General features: G+C 43.0%; 1 protein-coding gene across 2 annotated transcripts in view; it reads right to left on the reverse strand.

Annotated features, from left to right (window-relative positions):
• The window catches only part of RGS20 (regulator of G protein signaling 20), an 85,940-nt gene extending 68,074 nt beyond the window's left edge, over window positions 1-17,866 (reverse strand). For both annotated transcript variants that reach the window (XM_030303705.1, XM_030303704.1), the window contains exon 1: window positions 17,672-17,866. In XM_030303705.1, the coding sequence (XP_030159565.1) occupies window positions 17,672-17,836 (165 nt within the window). In that variant the 5' untranslated portion in view covers window positions 17,837-17,866. The remainder of the gene's footprint in view (window positions 1-17,671) is intronic.
• Between the last annotated feature and the right edge of the window lie 7,383 nt (window positions 17,867-25,249).

Below are 25,249 nucleotides of genomic sequence, written 5' to 3' on the forward strand. Positions count from 1 at the left end.
AGCAAGTAATGAGAATTCCATGACCTTTAGGCTTCCAAGCTGCCATTGGAGATCGAATTACTGACGTCTCTAGGCACTGGCTCAGTTAATCACATGGCTGCTGATTCTCTACTTTCCGTAGTAATACAGTTAGTTTGCTGAGGTCCTAAAAGGACAATACAGCTTTTGTAATAGCCTGATTTACCTAAAACTTCAGAACAGTATTTTGAGTCCTAACAGAGAAGCCCTAACATTTTAGCCAGTAAAGAATAACACATCAAGTGAAGGCTTTAGGAGAATGTGCCTCACGTAGTGTCAGACACCTTTCCTAAGTTAAATCCATGGAGTACAGAATATTGTTATTCTGGAATGAAATACAATACAGTTGAAACCCTGTATAATTTATAAAGTTTCTCTTTAATTATTAATTTTTTTCAAGGAAGCTTGTAATCTTCACGCGGCCAAGCTTTCCACAATGATTGACCAAGTCTAATAAACTTGTAAATCATACATTTATTAATTTCACTTCATATGCAGTTTGTCTTCAGAGGATATAGAACAGGTTAACAAGGTTCATATTGTAATAGTTTGTCCTAAGGCTTTTCAAGGATTGATGTCAGTAACTATGAGAAATGAAAAACACTTTCATCAAAATCCTATGAGTTGGTAGAAGCAAACAAGCTTGGAAAACGCAAGCGTGAGAACTGCAGGGGACAGGGCTGCTCATATAATTAAAAGTCTTCTTTTTCTTTTTAATTAATTTTTTTTCTTAGACGGAGAGAGACAGAGTGCAAGAGGGGAGGGGCAGAGGGAAAGGGAGAGACAATCTGAAACAGGCTCCAGGCTCCGGGCCGTCAGCACAGAGCCTGATGCGGGGCTTGAACCCACGAACTGTGAGGTTGTGACCTGAGCCAAAGTTGGATGCTTAATAGACTGAGCCACCCACGTGCCACCAAAGTCTCGTTTTTCTTAAGTTGTCTGTATATAAAAGTTTCCAACACTGCCATCATTTGAGTCCTAACATTTCCCCTGGGCTCGGTTGCTCCACTAAGGTGCTTAGTGGAAAGAAGGGAGAAGAGAGGTGAAAGCACAGAGCAGGGGAAAGGCCGTAGTTGGAGGAAGGGGTGGCAGTCAGGAGAGGGAGGTTCTACCAGCCCTTTCCCTTGTGACTTTGAATAAGTCTGTGCTCATCTGGGCTGTACTTTCTTTTTCTGTACAGAGAGGTTTAGTGAAGATGGTCTCTAACAGCTGATTTCTGGGTTCCGTGTGCGTGCCCTTTTCTGACACATAATCACTTTCCATTGTCCTCTCTTGGGACTCCCTTCCCAACACACGTAAACGTGTACACACAACACACACACACACACACACACAACTGTGTACCTTAGAGCAGAGAAGCAGAGCAGAATCCAGAGGGAGTTCTGGAGCCAGCATGCCTCCCCAGGCGAACGCTTTTCAGCATCCCCACTGTGACTCCCCCAGCTCGCTTAATTAAATTACAGCATCCTCCCGAACAGTTTCTGCCTTGGAGTCTGCACAGCGTCTGAGTCCACTCTGATCTGCTGCCCCCCCCCCCCGCCCCCCGCAGAAACACTGATCTTTCTAAGAGGCAAATACAGTCATGTTACTCCCCTCCCTCTAACCATTCACTGGTTCCTCATTTCTCTATAGGTCCTAATATGGCATGTAGACCTTTTGTGATTTGATCCGTACTCTGTTTACTTGCCCACTTTTCTTTCTCACTATTACTTTGTACTCAAAGCTCCAATCATGTTAAAGTTCCCCAGTTCCTAAAATCCCCTTGTTCATTCTCATTCCCGGTATAAATTCTCCTTCTGCTGAATCCTTACCCATTCTTTTTTTTCTTTTTTCTTTTTAATATGAAATTTATTGTCAAATTGGTTTCCATACAACACCCAGTGCTCATCCCAACAGGTGCCCTCCTCAGTACCCATCACCTACCCACCCCTCCTTCCCACCCCCCATCAACCCTCAGTTCTCAGTTTTTAAGAGTCTCTTATGTTTTGGCTCTCTCCCTCTCTAACCTTTCTTCTTCTTTTTTTTTCCTCCTCCCCCGTGATCTTCTGGTAAGTTTCTCAGGATCCACATAAGAGTGAAAACATATGGTATCTGTCTTTCTCTGTATGACTTATTTCACTTAGCATAACACTCTCCAGTTCCATCCACGTTGCTACAAAAGGCCAGATTTCATTCTTTCTCATTGCCACGTAGTACTCCATTGTGTATATAAACCACAATTTCTTTATCCATTCATCAGTTGATGGACATTTAGGCTCTTTCCATAATTTGGCTATTGAGAGTGCTGCTATAAACATTGGGGTGCAAGTGCCCCTATGCATCAGCAGTCCTGTATCCCTTGGGTAAATTCCAAGCAGTGCTATTCCTGGGTCATAGAGTAGATCTATTTTGAATTTTCTGAGGAACCTCCACACTGTTTTCCAGAGCGGCTGCACCAGTTTGTATTCCCACCAACGGTGCAAGAGCCTTACCCATTCCTAATCTGCTCCTCATCTTCTCTCCCAGGGCAGTCTCCTACTTAGCCTTCAAATCTCAGCTTAGGTGCCATTTCCTCCAGGAAGCTCTCCCAGGTTGGGTTAGCTGCCCGTATGCTTGCTCTTATCACAGCATTTCCTGCACTGAATTGTGATAGTCTGTGAGGGTCAGGACTTTGCCTTGTTCAAACCTGTGTCTCAAAAAAACCTAAAGCCGTTCTGAGACATAATGGGTGTTCAATCAATATTTGTTAAACGAATGAACTTAGAAATGACACGATCTAAACAACCTATCTCAAATCTTCGTAAATCGCAATAGATGAGAAATAGCAGGATAGAAGCGGCCACAGTTCCATGCGCAAGCCTCCAGGGCATGTGGCTTATTAAAATGGGTGTTAGGAGAAGGAGTGATGCAAAAGGGAACACGGGCAGGTCTTTCTTAAGGAGCCTGGCCTCCGTGTGTCCCCACGGTCCCAGGCCAGACCCACCGATTTCACGCTGACGGAGCGCAGAAACCAACAACCAAGATGGCAAGAACAAAGGAAGACACTGTTCGCCTCAAAGTGGAAATTTGTGACAGGGCCCAGGAAGTCTGCCTGGGCCTTGTAGCTCTTCCAGTGGTTTCTAATAAACCAGGCTTTGTGTGAGTCTCACTGAGGCTGCACAGGGCCCCGTCCCAAGGCCCGTTCTCTCTCTGCTGGCCCGGCTGCCTGGCCTGGCTGCTGGGAGAACTTGTTAGCCATCATTGATTTCTTTGAGTTGGACTCCACTGGATTGGATTGCTTTGCTCTGCATTTTAAAAGGGGTGTTTTTCTTGAGGCTGGAAGTTGGCACTGACTTGAAATTACAGAGTTTGAGACCATTCAGGATACATAACTACCATTAATGTCCTTCACAGCACATGAGATTCTAACGATGGTCTTTTTTTTTAAATTTTTTTTTTTTAACGTTTATTTATTTTTGAGACAGAGAGAGACAGAGCATGAACGGGGGAGGGTCAGAGAGAGAGAGAGAGGGAGACACAGAATCTGAAACAGGCTCCAGGCTCTGAGCTGTCAGCACAGAGCCCAACGCGGGGCTCGAACTCACAGACCGCGAGATCATGACCTGAACCGAAGTTGGCCGCTCAACCGACTGAGCCACCCAGGCGCCCCCTAACAATGGTCTTAAAGAGGTAGAGAAAACTCAGTGTTTCACCTGCCCATGGATGGGAATAATGAAGTTAACAACTGTTGTGGGGGAAACTGGGTGCAAATCAAACATGCAGGTCCCAGGGGTTCCTCAGGACAGCAGCGCGGGACCAATGGGAAGCCTGGACCCGTGGGTGCAGATTGTGTTTTAAAATTCAAAGTACTGATTAAAAAAAAAACAACTAATAAAATTATGTATGAGAGGTAACATTGTCTTGATTTTATAGATGAAAACTAAGACTCAGAGAATTAAACCCGACGTGGACCCGAATTCGAAAACCAGTTCTCGCCATGACAAAGACATTGCTCTTATGTCATCATACTGCCCGGTTTGTACCTGCGTACCAAAAAGATGCACCTAGCTGAACTTTTGCAGTTGGGATAAAGGATGCCTTCAAGCACTCAGACTTCCTTTATTTCCAACGCAGTGTTAGGTTTTACTGGATGGCAATCCTGCAATGCCGTAACGTCCAGCAGATGTCAGCATTTACCATTCTTTGACTCCCTCGGGTCTTGGCGTATGCAAAGTTTTAGGGCTCAAGAGCCTGTCTTGCTCTTGGGCTCCCCAAAATTGCTGTTGCATCTGGGCGCAAGGTGGGGAGCTGTGTGCCAAGAGGGTGCAGCCGAGCGCCGAGTCTTGACTCCGTGAGAAGGCATTTGAAACTGTCACGAGCCTTCATTTTTTTTTCTCCTCTCTTTTGTGATTTCATGTTTCTAAAAACCAGCTCATTTCTTTTCTTTTTTTTTTTTTTAAAGATGTTTATTTATTTTGAGAGAGAGAGTGAGAGCGCATGCTGTGCGAGTTGGGAAGGGAGAATCTCAAGCAGGCAGTGCGGAGTCCGATATGGGGCTCGATCCCATGACCCTGGGATCATGACCTGAGCTGAAATCAAAGAGTCAGAGGCTCAAGTGACTGAGCCACCCAGGCGCCCGAAAACCAGCTCATTTCTGATGGATGAGCCAAGGAGATTTCTAACCTGGCCTTTGGCCAAGGCTGCACAGAGAGAGAGGAGGCTCTCGAAGTGCCAAGAGGACGCCGGGAATGCCGCGGCGTCTCTGTAATCAGCAGCAGCAGCCGGTGCCAGATGCAGCTGGGATTTGGCCCAGCCTGGAGTGTGGCTTCTGAGAAGGGGCCAGAAATAGCCCCAAACACCAAGGTTTCTCTTCTGCTCAGCTTTTAGATGCCTCAGGTTACACCCCTGCAAGGTCTTTCTGTGGCCCTAACCTTAGAATGCCTTACAGATTTGGTGAGAAGGAACAATCTATTAAATATATTTACATCTAAGTGCAAATGAATTTGAACTTTAATTTTTTTTTTTTCTAGTGAGAAAAACCAGGCCAGACTGAGAAAATGAGTTGCCTCAGGTATGCCTGGAAATGTGAGAGAAGCGTCTCGGGAATGGGAGAGGGGAGAGTGAGAATGGCAAACTTCCCTGATCTCCCAGTCTGTGCCTGGGAGACCTTCTTTTGCTTCCTGTCTCCCACACTCTCCGCCTCTTCACCTTGCCCATCTCAAGTGCTGTAAAGAATGCACAAAAGGCAATGATTGGTTCCCCAAAGCCTGGACTCCCTCAGGGGCCACCACAAGGTGGAAAATGCTGGCTTTCTTTTCCAAAATTGCAACTCTGGGACAGGGGAAGCTTACCGACCTTAATGACACCAGTAAGTTGTTGGAAATAGTCGTTTTGCCGCTATTTTAAAGAAAAGACAAACACAGAAAGAAGGAAGCAAGAGTGCCTGGCTTTTATTTGCTAACCGTGTATGCTTATTGTTCAATCCGGCCACCTTTCTCTGTAACGAACGTGTCTACACAATTAAGTGCATGTCCTCCTTGGATGCTGCTGATGGTAACAAAGCTCTCTCCTTGACTGAAAACTTAAAACAATATACCCTTCAGAACATGTGACATTCTGGGCAAATGGTCACAGATGAAAGTCTTAAATAAATGGGGCTCGGTCCAACTTGCAGAAGCAGAGAGAGCAGATTCATCACAGAATGGAGAAATGTGGTGTGAAATTGGTAATATCAAATGCTTTGATCATTTCTGTCTAGTAATGTTTTATTCATTCCATTTGGTCATTTCTGCTTAACCATTCTTACATAACCTCGAGCAGCCTTTAATGATAATTTGTAGGTAAAATTATTCACGTAGCAGTGTGTCTGGGCTATTAGACACACTGGACCTGAACTGGATCAATCTGGCCTGACTCAAGGGAGCACAGAAGGTCACATCAAACCTCACCGTCCACCATGTCTGGTGGGGGAAAGGGTTTGTCTGGGACTAGGCTCCAGTCGCTGGGGGAGCCCACCCACAGATCTTTGCTAAATAGGGGATAAACAGAGGAGATGTGTGGTGCTGAACTGTCTTTCTAGCACCTTCCACAGACTCCTAGGCTCAGGTTCCTGAGCGGCCGGGCTCCTGCCTTCCTGCTGTCTCTTTTTATCTTCTGGTCGCACACAGTCTGAAAAGTTCGTTACCAAAATGCGTTGAGACTATGCTTATGATATTTTAGTTCACGTTTAGGTCTTATTTCAAATAAAAGCCCTTGGAATGGTCTATCCGTTGAAAATGAAGCCTTACAATTTTTAGTGCTGAGAATTCAAAATTCTATAAACAAAATATATATTCATATGGAAAAACATATTTGGTTACATCATTGATGTCAGATTCAATTACTTATGTACTCTGCAATTTGGGTTTCGTTATTGAATATTTGAAATCTATTCCAACAGTCACTGAGTGGCTTAAACTGAATATTGTCTGTCAGCATATTTGCTTCATTTAAAAATTCCTTTTCTCGGTCTTTTTTTTTTTTTTTTTTCAACGTTTATTTATTTTTGGGACAGAGAGAGACAGAGCATGAATGGGGGAGGGGCAGAGAGAGAGGGAGACACAGAATCGGAAACAGGCTCCAGGCTCTGAGCCATCAGCCCAGAGCCCGACGCGGGGCTCGAACTCACGGACCGCGAGATCGTGACCTGGCTGAAGTCGGACGCTTAACCGACTGCGCCACCCAGGTGCCCCTTCTCGGTCTTTTTAAATGCAGTAACTGTGAAACCATTCTACCAAAGTTTCTAACATAAATAGCCAGATGACACAAACCTGATCTGAATTGCTTTTACCCACAGAATAGAGATACATGGTTCAGACAGAACCTATAACAACAAGTTTACAATCAAACGTTCCCAGTAAAGTTCACCTACATCTCTACCTTGCAAGAAGGCAAAACTTTAATGTAAATTTCCTAAGATATTTGCAGTGATTTTATGGTTTTGTGAAGGCTGGCTTGATTTTCTTTTATTTGTTTACTACACCCAATGTGGGGGTTGAACTCACAACCCTTAGGTCAAGAGTCACGTGCTCTTCTGAGCCAGCCAGGCGCCCCAAGGCTGGCTTGGTTTTGACAGGAAAGCCAACAACATGATTTTATGAGATCCTTTGAATAGGGAAAATGAGCCTTAGATATCTTTTTTTCCTAACCATTAATTTAAAATCTGAGCATTGGGGCACGTGGGTGGCTCAGTCGGTTGGGCGGCCGACTTCGGCTCAGGTCAAGATCTCACGGTCTGTGAGTTCGAGCCCCGCGTCGGGCTCTGTGCTGACAGCTCAGAGCCTGGAGCCCGTTTCAGATTCTGTGTCTCCCTCTCTCTGACCCTCCCCCGTTCATGCTCTGTCTCTCTCTGTCTCAAAAATAAATAAACGTTAAAAAAATTAAAAAAAAAAATCTGAGCATTTATGAGATTTGGGGGGGGGGAGGGGGGAAGCCCAAACAGTATGAGGCCAACCAGGGCAGTATGTTTTTTTAGACTTCCAGACAGGATCTTTTGCCATTTTTAAAGATTTTTCTGAAAGGTCAGTTGTGCTATCCAGTGGATGTCTGAACCGTGTGCTAACAGCTCCCACTGTGGTATAAATAGATACATGGAAAGTTGTATTTGTGTATTTATGAGTCTATTTGTTGCTTAATTTCAAAGGGTAAATTCTAACCTCCAGGCTTTGAGATGAAATCCTTTTATTATGTGTATTTTCAAATAAAACCCGGAGCGAATATACTCGTGAACTCTCGTATGTATCACTCAGTATTAGCATTATTGCCAATTCTGCTTCATCGTTCCCCCTGACTCCCCACTTCCCCAGTCACTTTGAAGGAAGTTGAAGGTCACATGTCTTTCTTCTGAAACCATTTCCGCTTGCCTCTTAAAGGATTTTTTTTTTTTTTTAAGCATAACCAGTCTCTTCTGACTTCCTTTTACTGGACGTGAGGAGTAGGACCCATGTTTCCGATCTCCCTTCCTCTTGTATCTGTGAATCCAAATGGAATTGTAAGCCCCTTCCCCCGTTTGTGTCTCCTTTTTAAAAAATTTTTTTTTAACGTTTATTTATTTTTGGGACAGAGAGAGACAGAGCACGAACAGGGGAAGGTCAGAGAGAGAGGGAGACACAGAATCGGAAACAGGCTCCAGGCTCCGAGCCATCAGCCCAGAGCCCGACGCGGGGCTCGAACTCCCGGACCGCGAGATCGTGACCTGGCTGAAGTCGGACGCTTAACCGACTGCGTCACCCAGGCGCCCCTCCTTTTTATAATATAACCAAACTTTTAAACAATAACCACCTTTTGCAGTCACTTTTTACATCGAATACCTCCATCTGAGGGACCGTTTCAATAATTACCATCAATCCTTCCCAACCGGGACTGCCCCATATTTGAATTCTTATTTTGCCCTCATTTATCATGGCTCTGAAACATATTTCCACGTGATTTGTGCAGGAAGTGTGGCTGTGTCAGAACCCATACACTTGCCTCTCTTAAAATGTCTCTCTCTCTCTCGAGCGAGCGAGCGAGCGAGCAAGGGCAGGAATGACACTGGCTTGGGACATAAAGTTTCTTTCTTCAAAGCTCTCCTGCTGTAAATCAGTTTGTCTTCAGTTATTTAGTGCTTCAGAGATTTATAAGATCTATAAGATTTCCAAGAAGAGGAGCGCTGTTAGTGCTCGATTAGGACTCTGTGGTGGTGCCACAGTACCCTGGAAGTTAAGACGTTTCCTGCCAAGTGAAATAAGTGAGAGAAATAAAGATACCGTATGATTTCATTCATATCTGGAATTTAAGAAAAACAAATAAGCAAAGAGAGAGAGAGAGAGAGAGAGGCAAACCAAGAAACAGACTCTTAACTATAGAGAACAAACTGGTCCCCAGAGGGGAGGTGGTGGGGGTTGCTGGGGGAAACAGGTGATGGGGATTAAGGAGGGCCCTTGGGATGAGCACCGGGTGTGGTCCGGAAGTGGCGAATCGCTATATTGTGCACCTGACGCTAATATTACACTGTATGTTAACTAACTGGAATTTAAACAAAAACTTAGAAAGAAAAGAAGCATTGGGGAATTCCGGGACACCTCCAAGGAACAGGGACTTACTACCGCACGTTGTCCCCCGCGGTGAGTGTTGTGTGAATCATAGCGCCCAGGAAGCACCCAGAGGCATCAGGTTTAGAATCACCACCCCATTCATCTGTGTTTTCAGGAACTCTAGGTTTCCATTCTCAAGAACAAAAGCAAACTTGGGCTACATGAGAAAACTACCTAATGCCAGATATCCTTTAACCCATTCTCATTCAGGAAAACTTCCGAAGAGCAAAGAAATACCTTAAAATACTATTGATCTTTGCCAAAACAAATCACTTTGCAGCACCAGTGGAGATGTTGGCCTCTGAAAATATAATCCAATGGCAAAAAACTAATTAAAAAAAATTTTTTTTTTATTTATTTATTTTTGAGAGACAGAGAAACAGACCACAAGTGGGGGAGGGGCAGAGAGAGAGGGAGACACAGAATGTGAAACAGGCTCCAGGCTCTGAGCCAACAACACAGAGCCCGACGCAGGGCTCGAACCCACGAACTGTGAGATTATGACCTGAGCTGAAGTCAGACACTCGACTGACTGAGCCACCCAGGCACCCCCAAAAACCTAATTTTTAATGTAAAACCCTCAAAGACAATTATTTAAATGTCTAAGTAAATGGCAAACATGACCAAAACTTGTATTTAAAATTTTTATCTGAAACTTTGAAGAATAGAACTCATGTGGATTTTTCTGGTACATTGTTATTTTCAGAATAGAAGAATCTTTAGTTTTGGGACACCTGGGTGGCTCAGTCAGTTAGGCATCCGACTTCAGCTCAGGTCATGATCTATCTCACAGTCGGTGTTTTTGAGCCCCGCGTCAGACTCTGTGTCTCCCTCTCTCTCTCTGCCCCTCCCCTGCTCACGCTCTGTCTCTCTCTCTCAAAAATAAATAAATGTTAGAAAAAATTTTAGAAAAATCTTTAGTTCCAGTGTGGAAAATAAAACGTTGGGTGTTAGTAAGCAAGCACTTGGTTTGTAGATATTCCCACTGGAGGGAAGAGTCGCATTTTCTCAGAAGCCTCCTTTATGATAATTCATGAAAAGTAATTAATGGCTGGTTTTTAACTTCAGAGGATTGGCTTTTTGAAATCAATTGAAAAGCACAGATACATATTATACATTCTTTCATGTATGTATGCATATGTACATATTTTTAAAAAATATACATGCTTTTCTGAAGTATAAGGAATGCCGTACTCCTTTTGTAGTCATCCGAGTTTTCTCTTACAAGTGGGGCCAAGTGGGAGGTGTGGTGGGAATGGTGAGGCCTCTCAGTACCTGGGTCATCTCTGTGATGTAATGTAAACCTCCTTTGCGATCACATTGGCCACGTGCCCAGCTCTGATCAGGGTGAACGTGGATGGAAGTAATGACATTCACCTCCCTCAGAGGGAGTTAAGCTTCCTTTCCCACTCTCCCTTTCCTAAGTATGCCTGGAGAGTGACTTTGGACCCACTACGTGACAGAGCCACCAAGATGGAAGCAGTGTGAGTCCGGGGTCACTGGGTAGAGTCTGACCTACCCCAAACTGTGGCATGACTGAAAAATATGCTTTTATTGTTAAGTCACTGAGATTTGAGGGGTGTAGTTGTTACTGCAGCATGAACTGGCCTACCCGACTGATACAGACTGAGTTGTCTGAGTTGGGCTGTTTGCACTAAAGATCTAATATTTCGTGGGATGCCTGGGTGGCTCAGTCGGTTAAGCGGCCGACTTCGGCTCAGGTCATGATCTCGCGGTTTGTGGGTTTGAGCCCCGCATCGGGCTCTGTGCCGACAGCTCAGAGCCTGGAGCCTGCTTCAGATTCTGTGCTCCCTCTCTCTCTGCCCCTCCCCTGCTCACGCTCTGTCTCTGTCTCTCAAAAATGAATAAACGTTAAAAACAATGTTTTAAAAATCTAATATTTTGTGTCTGGTGTTTTTGTCAGCCAAGTGGAAACATTTATTTGTTATTTGTGAAAACATTTCTTAAATTTTATGAAAATTATATGAGGGATTTTAGCAGTTACTTTTTGCCATTCACTTTGGAATCGATCACTGTTTCACTTCTTACTTTGGAAGGCATGAGCTGGTGGTCTCTTAGATCTTCATCAAGGTAAGAGAGAGTCCAAATGAGCCACATAAGCCAAACTCTGGGATGATAACCATACGCTTTAGGATAAGCTGAAATGTTATTTGACTTTATTTTTGTTTGGCTCTTAATGTGACACGATTGCCCTGGGTTCTGTGAGCTAGTAATTGAGGAACTTTTTCACCTTTCCGAAGACTACACCCATGGGCTTCCTTAAGGTCCTCATCAAAGGAAGGCAATACACAGATGGCTCATGGAAAGCCCTGAACCTGGAGTCTGGTGAGCCATCCCGCCTTTGAGTTAAAGACAGTCATGCTCGTGGTGAGCATAGCATAATGTATAAAATTGTCAAATCAGTATGCGGTACACCTGAAACTAATATAACATTGTACTTCAACTATACTTCAATAATAATAATAATAACAATAATAATAATACTTTGCTATACTCATCTAGAGACCCCCTATAATAGGTTCTGGAGGATTGCCAATTAACATTTGCATGCGAACTATAGAAGATATAATCACAACAACATGCTTCCAAATGAACCTTTTTCTCAAGAGGTTTGTGAACATCTTAAGTGTTAAACTAATTACTACAGGAGTCTTTTCAGAGGGCTGTCAAAAAAAAAAAAAAAAAAAAAGAACTAATTTTATCCCTACCGAACTTACTCTTTCACAAATGGAGGCAGGACAAAATAATTTTGTCTTCTGAGTACATTCATGTTGAGGTATTGGATACTAGAAGCATAATTCTTTTTTACTAAGATTTTTTTTTCTCTTCTTTTCTGTATCCTTTTCATCACACAAAGCACCATTGTCTTTGTAGCTACCCTTTGGGGCCTTGACATTTATTTTTCTCCTTTCAGTGTATAACGTCTCGAAACAAGTGCTTTGATCAGCTGCTCAGGGGATCACACGTCTGGAACAGGAGGGCACTTAGAAGCCTGTGCTCTTAGAGGCGCATTGATGTTGGAATGATATGAAAAATAATTTCGTGGAGGGGTGCCAGGCTGGCTCAGTCTGTAAGGCATGCGACTCTTGATCTCCAGGTTAAAAAAAAAATAATTTTGTGGAAGGAACTTTCTTGTCTAAGCTCCGACCATTTTCATTACTAAAGAGGGATGCGTACACATATACACACATAAATCTGTATCGATAGATGGATTTGACTTCTTGCCAGTGTGGCTTTTTACTTTCTCTCTTTCTCATGTCTGTCACTTAGGAAGTGATTAGCCCAGGGGACACCCTACCTTCCACTAGCACTCCTTGTCCTGAATGAAAGAAAGGAAGCAGAAATCCTGATGGAGAAAAATATGATGATGAAGACAGGTGCGTGATTATAGATGCGGGGGTATGAATTTATTCTGTAGTAAATTAGTGGTGCATGTTGGAGTACTTCAGGCTGAATGCACAAAGAAAACCCTATTAAGAAATCTGGCTTCAGGCCCATGAAATTGTGGTCTGCTTTGTAAATCACTGTCAGAAGCCACTGAATTAGTAAAGAAATCAGTACCAAAAAAACCTAGGTTCAAATCACCACTCAGCTGACTTCATACAACGTAACCAACCAGTGTTTCTGAACTTGGGTTCTCATCTCTAAAACAGGTCTAATGACATCAGTGCTACTGACCCAGTGAAATTGGTTCGAAATGAAAAGAACAACCAGAAAAACCACGACGAAACACGCAGGCAGTGCTCTGTGGGTATCCTCAGTCTACCGGCCTTTGGAGGTTTGTTTTCTTTTAACTTTCTATTTTGAAATCATTATAGATTCATAGTAAGTTCCAAAAGAGAACGTGCAAAGTGGTCCCAGGCACTTTTCACTTAGCTTCCCCAATGGAAACTGCATGACTGTTGTATAACATCAAAGCCAGGAAACCCACATTGGTACCATTCGTAGAACTTACTCAGATTTCGCCAGTTTTATAAGCACTCATTTGTGTGTGTGTGCATGAGCGCGCGCGTGTGTGTGCACGTACTTCCAAAGAATCTTATCACATCTGTACGTTTCTGTCCCCACCACTAAAATCAGGAGAAAGAACTGTCCCACCCCAAAGTTCCCCCAATCTTTGGCAGCCATGAATTCATTCTCGAACTCTATAATTTCATTTCAAGAATGTTATATAAATGGAATCATGCTTTACTCGGCTTTCTGGGATCATTATTTTTTTTCACTCTGCATCATTCCTTTGAGATTATCTAAGGGACATATATCAATAGTTCATTCCTTTTGTGTATCAACAGTTGATTCTTTTGGTTGCTGTTGGTGCAGGGGTTTCCTTAGTATTCCATAGCATGGATGTACCACAGTCCTTCATTCAACTTTTGAAGGACTTTGGGGATGTTTCTAGTTTTTGGCTGTTCTGAATGAAGCTGCTGTGAGCGTTAGCATACAAGATTTTGTGTCAACATGCGTTTTCATTTCTCTGGGATAAAGGGCCAATAGCGAAATAGGTGGGCCATATGACGGTTGCATGTTTGCGTTTGAAAGAAACTGCCAAATTGTTTTCCAGACCGGCTGTACCACTGTGCATTCTTACCAGGAATATATGGGTGATCTAGTTTCTCTACATCCTTGCCAGCACTTGTTTTTTTTCAGTTTTTCATTTTAGTCATCCTGATAGGTAGGAAATGATATTTGATTGTGTTTTTAGTTTGTGTTTTCCTTGGGGCTATGATGTTAACTATCTTTTCGTGGGTTTATTTGCCATCTGTATATGCTCTTTAATAAAATGCTAATATTCTAGTTGGATTGTTTGTTATTTTATCCCAGAGTTCTGAGAGTTCTTTACATAGTCTAAACACAAGGCCTTTGTGAGATATACGGTTTGCATATATTTTCTCAAAGTCTATAGCTTGTCTTTTTATCCTCTTAATAGGCGTTTTGGCAGAGCAAAAGTCTATTTTTGATATTTTGAGGTTCGACTTATTAATTTTTCCTTTATGGACTATACTTAAAAATTTTTTTTTAACATTTATTTATTTTTGGGGCGCCTGGGTGGCTCAGTCGGTTGAGCGGCCGACTTCGGCTCAGGTCGTGATCTCGCGGTCTGTGAGTTTGAGCCCCGCGTCGGGCTCTGTGCTGACAGCACAGAGCCTAGAGCCTGTTTCGGATTCTGTGTCTCCCTCTCTCTCTGACCTTCCCCTGTTCGTGCTCTGTCTCTCTCTGTCTCAAAAATAAATAAACGTTAAAAAAAAATTAAAAAAAAATAAATATTTATTTATTTATTTATTTATTTTTTTTTTTTTTTATGAAATTTATTGACAAATTGGTTTCCATACAACACCCAGTGCTCATCCCAAAAGGTGCCCTCCTCAATACCCATCACCCACCCTCCCCTCCCTCCCACCCCCCATCAACCCTCAGTTTGTTCTCAGTTTTTAACAGTCTCTTATGCTTTGGCTCTCTCCCACTCTAACCTCTTTTTTTTTTTTTCCTTCCCCTCCCCCATGGGTTCCTGTTAAGTTTCTCAGGATCCACATAAGAGTGAAACCATATGGTATCTGTCTTTCTCTGTATGGCTTATTTCACTTAGCATTACACTCTCCAGTTCCATCCACGTTGCTACAAAGGGCCATATTTCATTTTTTCTCATTGCCACATAGTATTCCATTGTGTATATAAACCACAATTTCTTTATCCATTCATCAGTTGATGGACATTTAGGCTCTTTCCATAATTTGGCTATTGTTGAGAGTGCTGCTATGAACATTGGGGTACAAGTGCCCCTATGCATCAGTACTCCTGTATCCCTTGGATAAATTCCTAGCAGTGCTATTGCTGGGTCATAGGGTAGGTCTATTTTTAATTTTCTGAATATTTATTTATTTTTGAAAAAAAAATTTTTTTAACGTTTATTTTTATTTTTGAGACAGAGAGAGACAGAGCACGAACGGGGGAGGGTCAGAGAGAGGGAGACACAGAATCGGAAGCAGGCTCCAGGCTCCAAGCTGTCAGCACAGAGCCGGATGCGGGGCAGGAACCCACGGACCGCAAGATCATGACCTGAGCCGAAGTCGGCCGCTTAACCGACTGAGCCACCCAGGCGCCCCTATTTTTGAAAGACAGAAACAGAGCATAAGCGGGGGAGGGGCAGAGAGAGGGGGAGACACAGAATCCGAAGCAGGCTCCAGGCTCCGAGCTGTCAGCACAGAGCCCAACGCGGGGCTCAAACTCACGAACCACGAGATCATGACCTGAGCCGAAGTTGAACACTTAACCGACTGAGCCACCCAGGTACCCCTCTGGACTATACTTCTGATGTCTAAGAACTATGCTTAGCCTTAGGTCACAAAGCTTTACAAAAAATTGTTTTTCCAAGAAGTTTTATAGTTTTCCTTATGGTTGTACTTTTCAAGTCCGTGATGCACTTTGAACTAATTGCTGTTTAAGGTGTGAGGCTTAGATTTTAGATTTTTTGAATGTTCTTATCAATGGCCTCTAGGCATCTAGACACATTCTAGCCCGTTCTCTCCCTGCCTACTTTTCTACATTTCTAGACATTATTTCACATTCCATCTCTTTCACTCTTTCATTAGGCCATTTTCAGTTGCTCATACACCATCCTAACTTCTTATTTCCTTAATGACTGAAAGATTGTAGTTACGTGGATATCCTCTACCGTTGACATAAGTCACGCCGATAATATGATCATATGCTGATACGTTTGTCTTTCCCACTATATTGGAAGTCTGTTGAGAGGAAGGAGCACATCTTTCTCAAAACCTGGCCCAGGTTTTGCAGATCATGTGGATACAGTCATATTTGTAGAATTAAAAGGAGATGAGTTCTACCCTCCTTGTATATGCTGGACGAGGGACGTGTTCACCTGTGTGACTGTCTCTATTCAGATGCGACAAAAAAGATGTTTTGAAGAGGCAGAACTGATTGGAGAGACCAGTAGCATCCCGGCAGGATCACTCCTGACTGCTCACACGTGGGCTGCACAGGCTGGAACCTGTTATGAGGTCAGGATGGCAGCTAGGATTGCCTGGTGTTGGTGGTACATTTGATTCCAGGATGCTGCGGGAAGAGGCTGCTGACTCGCAAATGCTTTTCCAACTCATTTGTCTAGGATTCTGCTTAAAGCGTACCCCTCCATACAATGAGAACTTGGCAATTACGTGTGTGTGCGCACCTATGCGTATATCACGTGCACACACAAAACGTACATTGCTGTTCCCCAGAGTAGCCTCCAAGGTCTACCTTTCAGAAATCTCTTTTGCATTTAGGCTTAGATGCCCATCAGTGAAGGGCTTCTGGCCGGTATATCCATTTCATTTTAGTTTCCTAAAGACCTAGTGCTCAGGTGATAACAGGGGCTTGAAGTTTCACAACATCTGTCTGAAAGCTCAAAAATGAAGGTCAGTACATTTCTACAGAAAAATCTTTTTAATGACTTAGTAAAAAACACCACACTTGGGGCACCCGGGTGGCTCAGTCGGTTGAGTGTCCGACTTCGGCTCAGGTCACGATCTCGTGGTTCGTGAGTTCAAGCCCCGCGTCGGGCTCTGTGCTGACAGCTCAGAGCCTGGAGCCTGCTTCGGATTCTGTGTCTCCCTCTCTCTCTTTGCCGCTCCCCCGTTTGTGTTTTCTCTCTCTCTCAAAAATAAACATTTATAAAAACAAACAAGCAAACAAAAACACACAGCACTTTCCTTCGTCTTGTGCCAGTTGGTTAAAATCACATGACTGACGAGAAATCATGATTATGATCAGGATATGAGCCATGGTAAAAGGATAGATACATTTTTTGGTGTTAAAGTATTTGGATAGGTTTGCGGTAGTACGATTGCAGCATTTAATTCTGAGCTCTGATCATGGAAGGACAGTAACACATACTCATCCCCCTCCACTCTGAATAATCTTTTACGAGATGATTCTATTAATAGTTAAGAGGATTTACAGGCTTAAACTGCAAGGATACACACAACACTGAGCAGGGAAATTGTCACTGTTTGGGGAAATGATGTTATCTATTGATAGACATCCACGCTTCGAAAATTCACCTTAAGAAACTGTGAATTTAGGAAAAACATCCCTTAGCTTCTTAATGTTCTTACGTTCCTGCATTATTTTATCAGTTTTTTCTCAAGCAATTTCTGTAGAAAGTGGTCGATAATTTTTCTTTCATTACTACACGCGATATAATTTTTATTTCGGAGAAAAACATCTAAGCCACAGTAGCCACAAAACATTAATAGGCATAAGAAACTATGGCTGAGTTTCCTGCCTTTGAAAACATTACCTCCTGAAACAAACAAATAATAAATAGGTAAGCATTTGTCTTAGTAAAGGGAAGCTGCATAGGTTGGAGAAAACTGGACAGAGAAGTTAATTAATTATCAAGGTTCTAGTTTTTCTCTTGCGGTCGGCTTGAAAACATTTTGATAAATTGTCAATAAGATAGAGTAATAGCTCACTGAGCCAAAGCTTGCTTATGGTTTTATAATCTTTCCAGATAAACCTTTTCCTTGTCAAGAAAGCATCATGGATGGTGGAGATCATCTTACCTTGACGTCACGCACAGCCTCGGGGCTTCCTTCATTTTCCATGGTCTGGTGAATATTTGCATTATATCCCTCAGCCCTAGGCAGGGGCAGAAGTTGCTTCCACATAGATGGCCCGGAGAAATGTTTCTGGAGGCACTCTTGGTTGTCTTGGGAAGGACTGGGCATGTTTTTACAGTAAAGCTCCAAATGAGTCCTGCAGCCTGATTTTAACAACACTAGCCCAGGGTCCACTCTATTTCTCTTCGTTTGGCCAATGCTGGGCCATCCGTCAGTCAGCCAGGGAACCTCTGTGGAAAGTTACACTATTTGAAGCAAAAGGCTTATCTGTTTGGTGGGTCAGCAGTTTATCCACGGTTCTTTAGTGTTCTATTCCAGGTAGAGCCTCCTATTTTGAATGTCTAGGTATGTTATGACTGCCCCCTACTGGCAGAAACATACTACTAATTCAAATTTAATCTTAAAATTGAAAGAAATGATTTAAGCGATCTATCGCTCAGGATATAATGATAAAATAGGTTGCTTCGCCATATTCTGCATTAGTTGTGTGAGACACAGACCAGGGCCTGATAATCTTGTGCTATGCAGTCGAGAGACAGGTGGTCTGCCTTAATCTATGTAGGTTTCTTAAAAGGTCATTTTAGCAGGAGTCAGTTTTGTGGCTAGAAATGTATGCTCAACTCATACCCAAACTGAAGCCCAAGGATTATTACACTTCTTGATTGGTGTCATGTAGGATGAAAGTGATTTTTCTTATGAGGTAACTAGTCATCTAATGATTAAGCCAAGAGTTGGCTTCTAACATCATACTGCACATTTGTAAAGTGTGTAGAGTGTGTAAAATGACCCCAGGGCCCCAGAATTGGTATATGAAACAAACACAATCCCTATAAACATCTTGGCTTCCTTTTTTTTTCTTTTTGCAGAAATTGATGAATTGATTCTAAACTTCACATGCAGTTGTAAGGGACTTAGAATATCCAAAACAATCTCATAAAAAGAAGAGCAGAGTTGGAGGATTCACATTTCTCAATTTTTTTTAAACATTTATTTATTTTTGAGACAGAGAGAGACAGCATGAACGGGGGAGGGTCAGAGAGAGAGGAAGACACAGAATCCGAAGCAGGCTCCAGGCTCTGAGCTGTCAGCACGGAGCCCTACGCGGGGCTCGAACTCACAGACCGCGAGATCATGACCTGAGCCGAAGTCGGACGCTCCACCGACTGAGCCACCCAGGCGCCCCACACATTTCTCAATTTTAAAACTTACTATAAAGCCACAACAGAGCAACAGAACAGAATTGAGTCTATAGGTAAATCCATACGTCTATGGTCAGTTGGGCTTTGACAAAGTGCCAAAATAATTCAATAGAGGAGAGAATTGTCTTTCCAGCAAATGGTGTGGAACCCCTGGACAGCTCCAGGCAGAAGTTTAAGTTGAAGTTCTACCTCACACCACATAAACCATTAACTCAAAATGAATCCTAGACCTACATGTAAGAGCTGAGGCTATAAAACTCATTTTCTTAGAGGAAAATGTAGGGGTAAATCTTCGTGGCCTTGGATTAGGCAAAGCTTGCGTAAGTACAACATCAAAACTCAAGGCACGAAAGAAAAAACCGGTAAACTGGACTTCATCAAAATGGAAAACTTTGATTTTCTAAGAACATCATCAAGAAAGTAAAAAGATAACCCACTAGGAGACAATATAGAAAACCACATATACATAATAAAAGAATTTTATCCAGAAAATATAAAGAGGTCTTCCAACTAAAAATCAAAGGGGCATCTGGGTGGCTCAGTTGGTTGAGTGTCCAAATTCGGCTCAGGTCATGATCTTGTGGTTTGTGAGTTTGAGCCCAGCACAAGGCTCGCTGCTGTCGTGCAGAGCCTGCTTCGGATTCTCTGTCTTCCTCTCTCTCGGCTCCTCTCCTGCTCACACACTCTCTCTCTCTCCAAAATAAAAATTAAAAAAATTTAAAAAACCCCAGAAGTTAACTAAAAATGGGTGATGTGTCTAAATAGACGTCTCTCCAGAGAAGGTATACAAATGGCCAATAAGCCCATGAAAAGATGCTCAACATCATTAGCCACTAGGGAAAAGCAAGTCGAAATCACAATGATTTTACATGTAATAGGTTGGCTTTAATCAAAAAGGCAGACAAGGACAAATGTTAGCGAGTATGTGGAGAAAATGGGACTCTCATGCATTGCCAGCGGAAACATAAAATGTTGCAACCACTTTGGTAAACAGCTTGGCACTTCCTCAAAACGTTCGACATAATTACCCTAAGACCCAGCAATTTCCTCCTACGTGTCTACTGAAGCCAGAGAAGTGAAACGTGTGTTCACAAAACGCCTGCATAGAAATGTCCAATAACTGGAATCAACCCACATGCCCATCAACTGATGAACCAAGTGAAGTAAATCTGTACAATGGAATATGACTCAGCAACAGAAAGGAATAAAGTTCTGACACAGGTTGTAACATGGATAAACGTCAAAAACATGCATAGAAAAGCCAGTCACAAAAGACCACATCGCGTGTGATTCCATTTATAAGAAAGTGTCCAGAGTAGGCACATCTAGAACGTAGATTAGTGGCTGCCTGGGGCAGGAGGGTTTGGGGGAGAAATGGGGAGTGACTACCAATGAATCAGAGGTTTCTTTTTAGCGTAGAATGTCATAAAACTGATTTCAGTGATGGTTTCAGAACCCCGTGAATACCCTAAAAACCATTACGTTTGTATACGTTAAACGGGTGAGTTAATGGTGTGTGAATTCGATCTCAATGATGCTGTTGAACTTTTTATAAAAAGAGAGGCAACTGCTTCAAGCGACCAGATGTTTCAGCGCAAGTGCAGTACGTAAGCATCTGGATGGTTCTGTTCCCTGGGGTCAGTTGAATGAAGATATGGTTGAACCATATCACTGGTCTCGGTGGGGGTGGGGGTGGGGGTGGGGTCCCAGGACCTGATTCTGGACTCAGAATGAAAGTAGGATAGGTGGTATTAGTTATCTCAAATTGACCTGTGCCGTTTTTGGAGCTGGAAGGTTATTTTGTCCTCCTGCCCATGTTGTCTTTGTGCATTTTGTGCCTGGGGAAACCTACCTGAGATTTTCGGTGGTATTTTCAGGGGCTCCATCCGTGTAGTCCTGCAGTTGGGACCAGCCTCCCCATCTTCACATCCTTAGGCCAGAACACCTAGTCCCGAGCCACTCTGCAAACCGAATCATTCACGTTTCTCTTTTTCTTTAATGCTGTCCTTTTGGTCCACCAGCATTTTTCTCTTGCTCTTTCATTTTTGCACACTCGATTTTTGGTGTCAAACCTTGGAGGAAGCATTTCTTTCTAACGTTCATGACGTTCTCCTTAGCATTTTCCCCACGCTTGTAAAAATCCTCGTTTTTGGAAACTTCTTTCTAGTTAATAGCCATTTGTATGAAAATTATTGCATCTTAAATCGTATTTGTTAATAATATTATCTAGGTCTGCGAATAAAACGCCTCACGCTCCGTTCTTGAGAGATCCTCGTAAACATTATTGTTTCATATTCAAGGAGGGGGTGTGTGTATAGGGGCACAGTAGCACCGATTGGCCTCCCCAGGCATTCTGTGTAAACCCAGTTTGCTAGAGATTGTAGCGAGAGGAATTTGCATGAAAAAAGAATTTTACAATCTGTCCAAGTTGAGTAAAGTACTTGTTGGCAAATATATCTTTATTTTCCATTACTTCAAGAAAAAGGGCATCTCCTAAAGGGTCAATGTAACCGAGAGACCTGTGTCTAGGAAGCATAAACAGCTGAGAGAGTGGCGAGAGGAGGGAGATTAGTGGACCATCAATCTATACGACTCCAACTTGGTCGTTAGCTCCTGAGAGAGGCAGAAAGCTGGTGGATTGACAGCCGATTGAGTAAATGTTAATGGAGATGAACAGATAAACCCTAAGCCCGGAGGAGCCCAGCCAACACTCTTCCCTCATGCAAATGAGACTGATGATAGGCGGGTCCAGGGAAGGAAATCCTTACTGGGGTCCATCTCCAATTCCAGACAGTCCTGGAAGACCCAGACAGGGAACCTTCCAAGACTGCCCGAGTGGTCATAGCTCAGGTTGTGGATCCCGGCATTTGCTCTACTGGTAGGAGGATTGCAGTCTTTGCTGTCTGTCATGGATCCAAACGGTGACCTTGTTTTTCCTCCATTACTGTGTGTTAAAAGCGTTAGAAGAGTGGTAGAGGACTCACTTAACCGTGGATCGATAGCCTTAAGGACCCACACGTGGTCCAGATGGAAAGGTGTGCAAATCACTAAATGACCCTTGACTTTCAGCCAGATGCAATAACCGGAAAAGATTGTGGGTTGTTCGTTTAGAATGAGTGAATACATTCTCTCTCTCTCTCTCTCTTTCTCTCTCACCTATATATCTCAGAGAGAGAGAGAGAGACAGAGAGGGCATAGGCACACATGAGCAGAAGAGAGGGAGAGTGAGAGAATCCCAAGCAGGCACTGTGCTGTTGGTGTAGAGCCCAGCACGGGGCTTGATCTCGCGACTGAGATTATGTCCTGAGCTGAAATCAAGAGTCAGACATTCAACCAACTGAGTCACCCAGGTGCTCTAAGAATGAGTAAATATGTTTAAAAAAATTAAAAAAATTTTAAAAATTTTTAAAAATTTTGAAAGTGCTTGACAAGAGCTTGGGAAAAAGGCTTTTATAGAACAGATGTGGCAGCAGAGCAAGGAAATCATGTGATTGGCTATAGCTTAGGCAGGTGACTAATTTTGGAAACCTCGTTGGCTATTTGTGATTGTTTAGCGTCATTGTCTATGGTACGAGTGCGTTTATAGAAATTCACCCTGGGTTACACGGGCTACCAAGGCATTAGAGGCAGCTTAGTCTAATGGCCTCCTTGGTTAATTACTTTCACAATTCCCCCTGTTGGCCATCTTCTCGTACGTGATGGATTGATAAAAAAGTTTTCTATTAAGGACCCCCTCCCCGGTCACTGTCAGGGTTGAGGTTTTCGCTGTGAAACTCCTAGGTTATCATGACAGTTTTATGGAAATTTTTGCTTTTCATTTCCTTGTTCATCTCGTTTCTGTCCTCCCAGCTCAGTGAGACCATCTGATGGCTACAAGCATGTGTTTAAGGCTTTTGAGAGATACTACTTAAAAAAAAATTTTTTTTTAGTGTTTATTCTTTTTAAAAATTTTTTTTAAATGTTTATGTATTTTTGAGAGAGGGAAAGACAGAGCGCAAGCTGGGGAGGGGCAGAGAAAGAGGGAGACACAATCTGGAGCAGGCTCCAGGCGCTGAGCTGCACAGAGTCCGACTCGGGGCTCGAACTCATGAACTATGAGATCATGACCTGAGCCGAAGCCGGACGCTCAATCGACTGAGCTCTCCCGGCGCCCCTGAGAGATACTACTTTTAAGCAGACCTAACATAAACATGATTATTGTTGAAAAGTCCATGTGTCAACTTTTACTTACAGCTATCCAATGCATTTGTTCATTTAAAAAAAAATTTTTTTTAATGTTTATTTATTTTTGAGACCAAGAGAGACACAGAGCATGAATGGGGGAGGGTCAGAGAGAGAGGGAGACACAGAATCTGTAGCAGGCTCCAGGCTCCGAGCTGTCAGCACAGAGCCGGACGTGGGGCTCAAACCCATGGACCATGAGATCATGACCTGAGCTGAAGTTGGAAGCTCAACCAACTGAGCCACCCAGGTGCCCCATTTGTTCATTTTTTTTAAAGATTTCTTTTATGTTTTATTTTTAAGTAATCTCTCTACCCAACTAGTAAACCTAGGTAGAACTAAAGTTCTATGTTTGCCTTATATTTAATGTTGATAACTCTGAAGACATGAATGTTTTCATTAAACCAACCAAACTTAGACTAGCTTTTATATACCAAAGATGATCCCAGATCATGTGAACTTGAGAAACATTTGGGTTAGTGTCTATATTTCTGAGACGATACTTAATTTCTATGTAAATACTTAATTTCTTTTTCTTTAAGCCAATTAAATAGAGTGTCTTTACAAATTAATTTTGCCAATACCATCTGGAGTAGAAAAATCACACATATAACACACACACATGCACACACACACATAGAGAGAGAGAGACATAAATAAACATATAGCAGACACTTTTTAAATTTTAGCTATGAGACAAGTCTAATAACACAAAACTCGCTAGTTTCCAAAGGAACTGTTGGATCCAAATTGTGTTTCTGGCAGTTGGAGTAAATCAAGATTACTTGCTCTGGTGACTAAAACTTCTTACTAGTGTTTGTGGAGAGGATTTATGATACTTCCAGTTGCTTTTTGTAAATAACTTTTGAAGAGGCAATTTTTAATTCATTTAGTCTCTTAGAAGCTTCTGCATACCAATCAAAAGATGTATCCCATTATTTTGGGGAAGCGTCCTTTTTCTCTAGGGCACCTTGCAAATGGATAAGGTTATCTAGGTTAAAAGTTCCCTACTGTGGCCACTGTAATTCAAGATTATCTTTGGTAAGGTTCACCCACTCGTTCAGACAAACTTATGTTCTGGGATCGTAATTTTTCTACACGTTCTCAGCCAGAGTTCTAGATGGAGGAGCCCCAGACTCTTTGGGCTTGGAGGGACCCATTTTGTTTTACCTGTGGACCGAGTCTGGAAAGAGGAATGCTCAAATACAGCTGGAGAGCTCACAGTGCAAAAGCGGCAGAGCTCAGCTCTGGGAGGAACTTTCTGCACCCTCAAGGAAAGAAGTGGTCACGGTAGACTCTGCAGGTATCGGTGCCTGATTGCTCCCCGAGGGCCACCAAAGGTCTCCTTTGGGTCCTGTTTCTGACACCGGAACTCTAAAAAGACAAATGGAGGCATACTAACATTTTGAGGAGTTTATCTGAGTAGATGTGGATTCGAATCAGGGAGTGCCAAACCAAACGTGGTTAGGGGTGCCCGGGAACACGGGTTGGGGGAAAGGCTTTCATAGAGTGGAGGCAGAGGCGAAGCAAGGGAATTATTTGTTTGGCCACCGCTTAAGCCGTGGCCTCATTTAAGAAAACCTAGTTGGCTGTTTTGATTCCTTGCTCTGAAATTTTGTTGCCTGGAAGGATACAAGTGCATTTATGGGAATTGACTCTGGCTTAGGTTTTGGTTTGCTCATGTAGGCTGCCGACGCATGATAGCCATCTGGGCCTAATGGCCTCCTTCAACAATGGCGTATTAAGGTTACAAACTGTGGAGGACCAACTGGCTGACACGCGCCCTCGAAACAAATCGGGGAGTCAGGCAGCAGTCCAGGCAACGCTTGGCCATGCTCTGTTTCCTACCCTTTGCCTCCTTCTAATTAGGATCTGTATTTCTAAGGGTAGCGACTCAATGGTGGCCCCTGGAAGACAGGCCCACCTCAAACCCGGGGAATCTGTGGATGTTTCCTTGTTCAGAAAAGGGTCTTTTGCAGATTAGTAATTAGGCGAAGGCTCTTGAGATGAGGAGATCATCTTCAGATGGGCCCTAAATCCGATGACAGGGTCCCCACAAGGCACAGAGGTGGAAGCAGCAGTGTGACCAGGGAGGTCGAGA

The sequence above is a fragment of the Lynx canadensis genome, chromosome F2 (genome assembly GCF_007474595.2).
Source record: "Lynx canadensis isolate LIC74 chromosome F2, mLynCan4.pri.v2, whole genome shotgun sequence".
NCBI lineage: Eukaryota > Metazoa > Chordata > Mammalia > Carnivora > Felidae > Lynx > Lynx canadensis.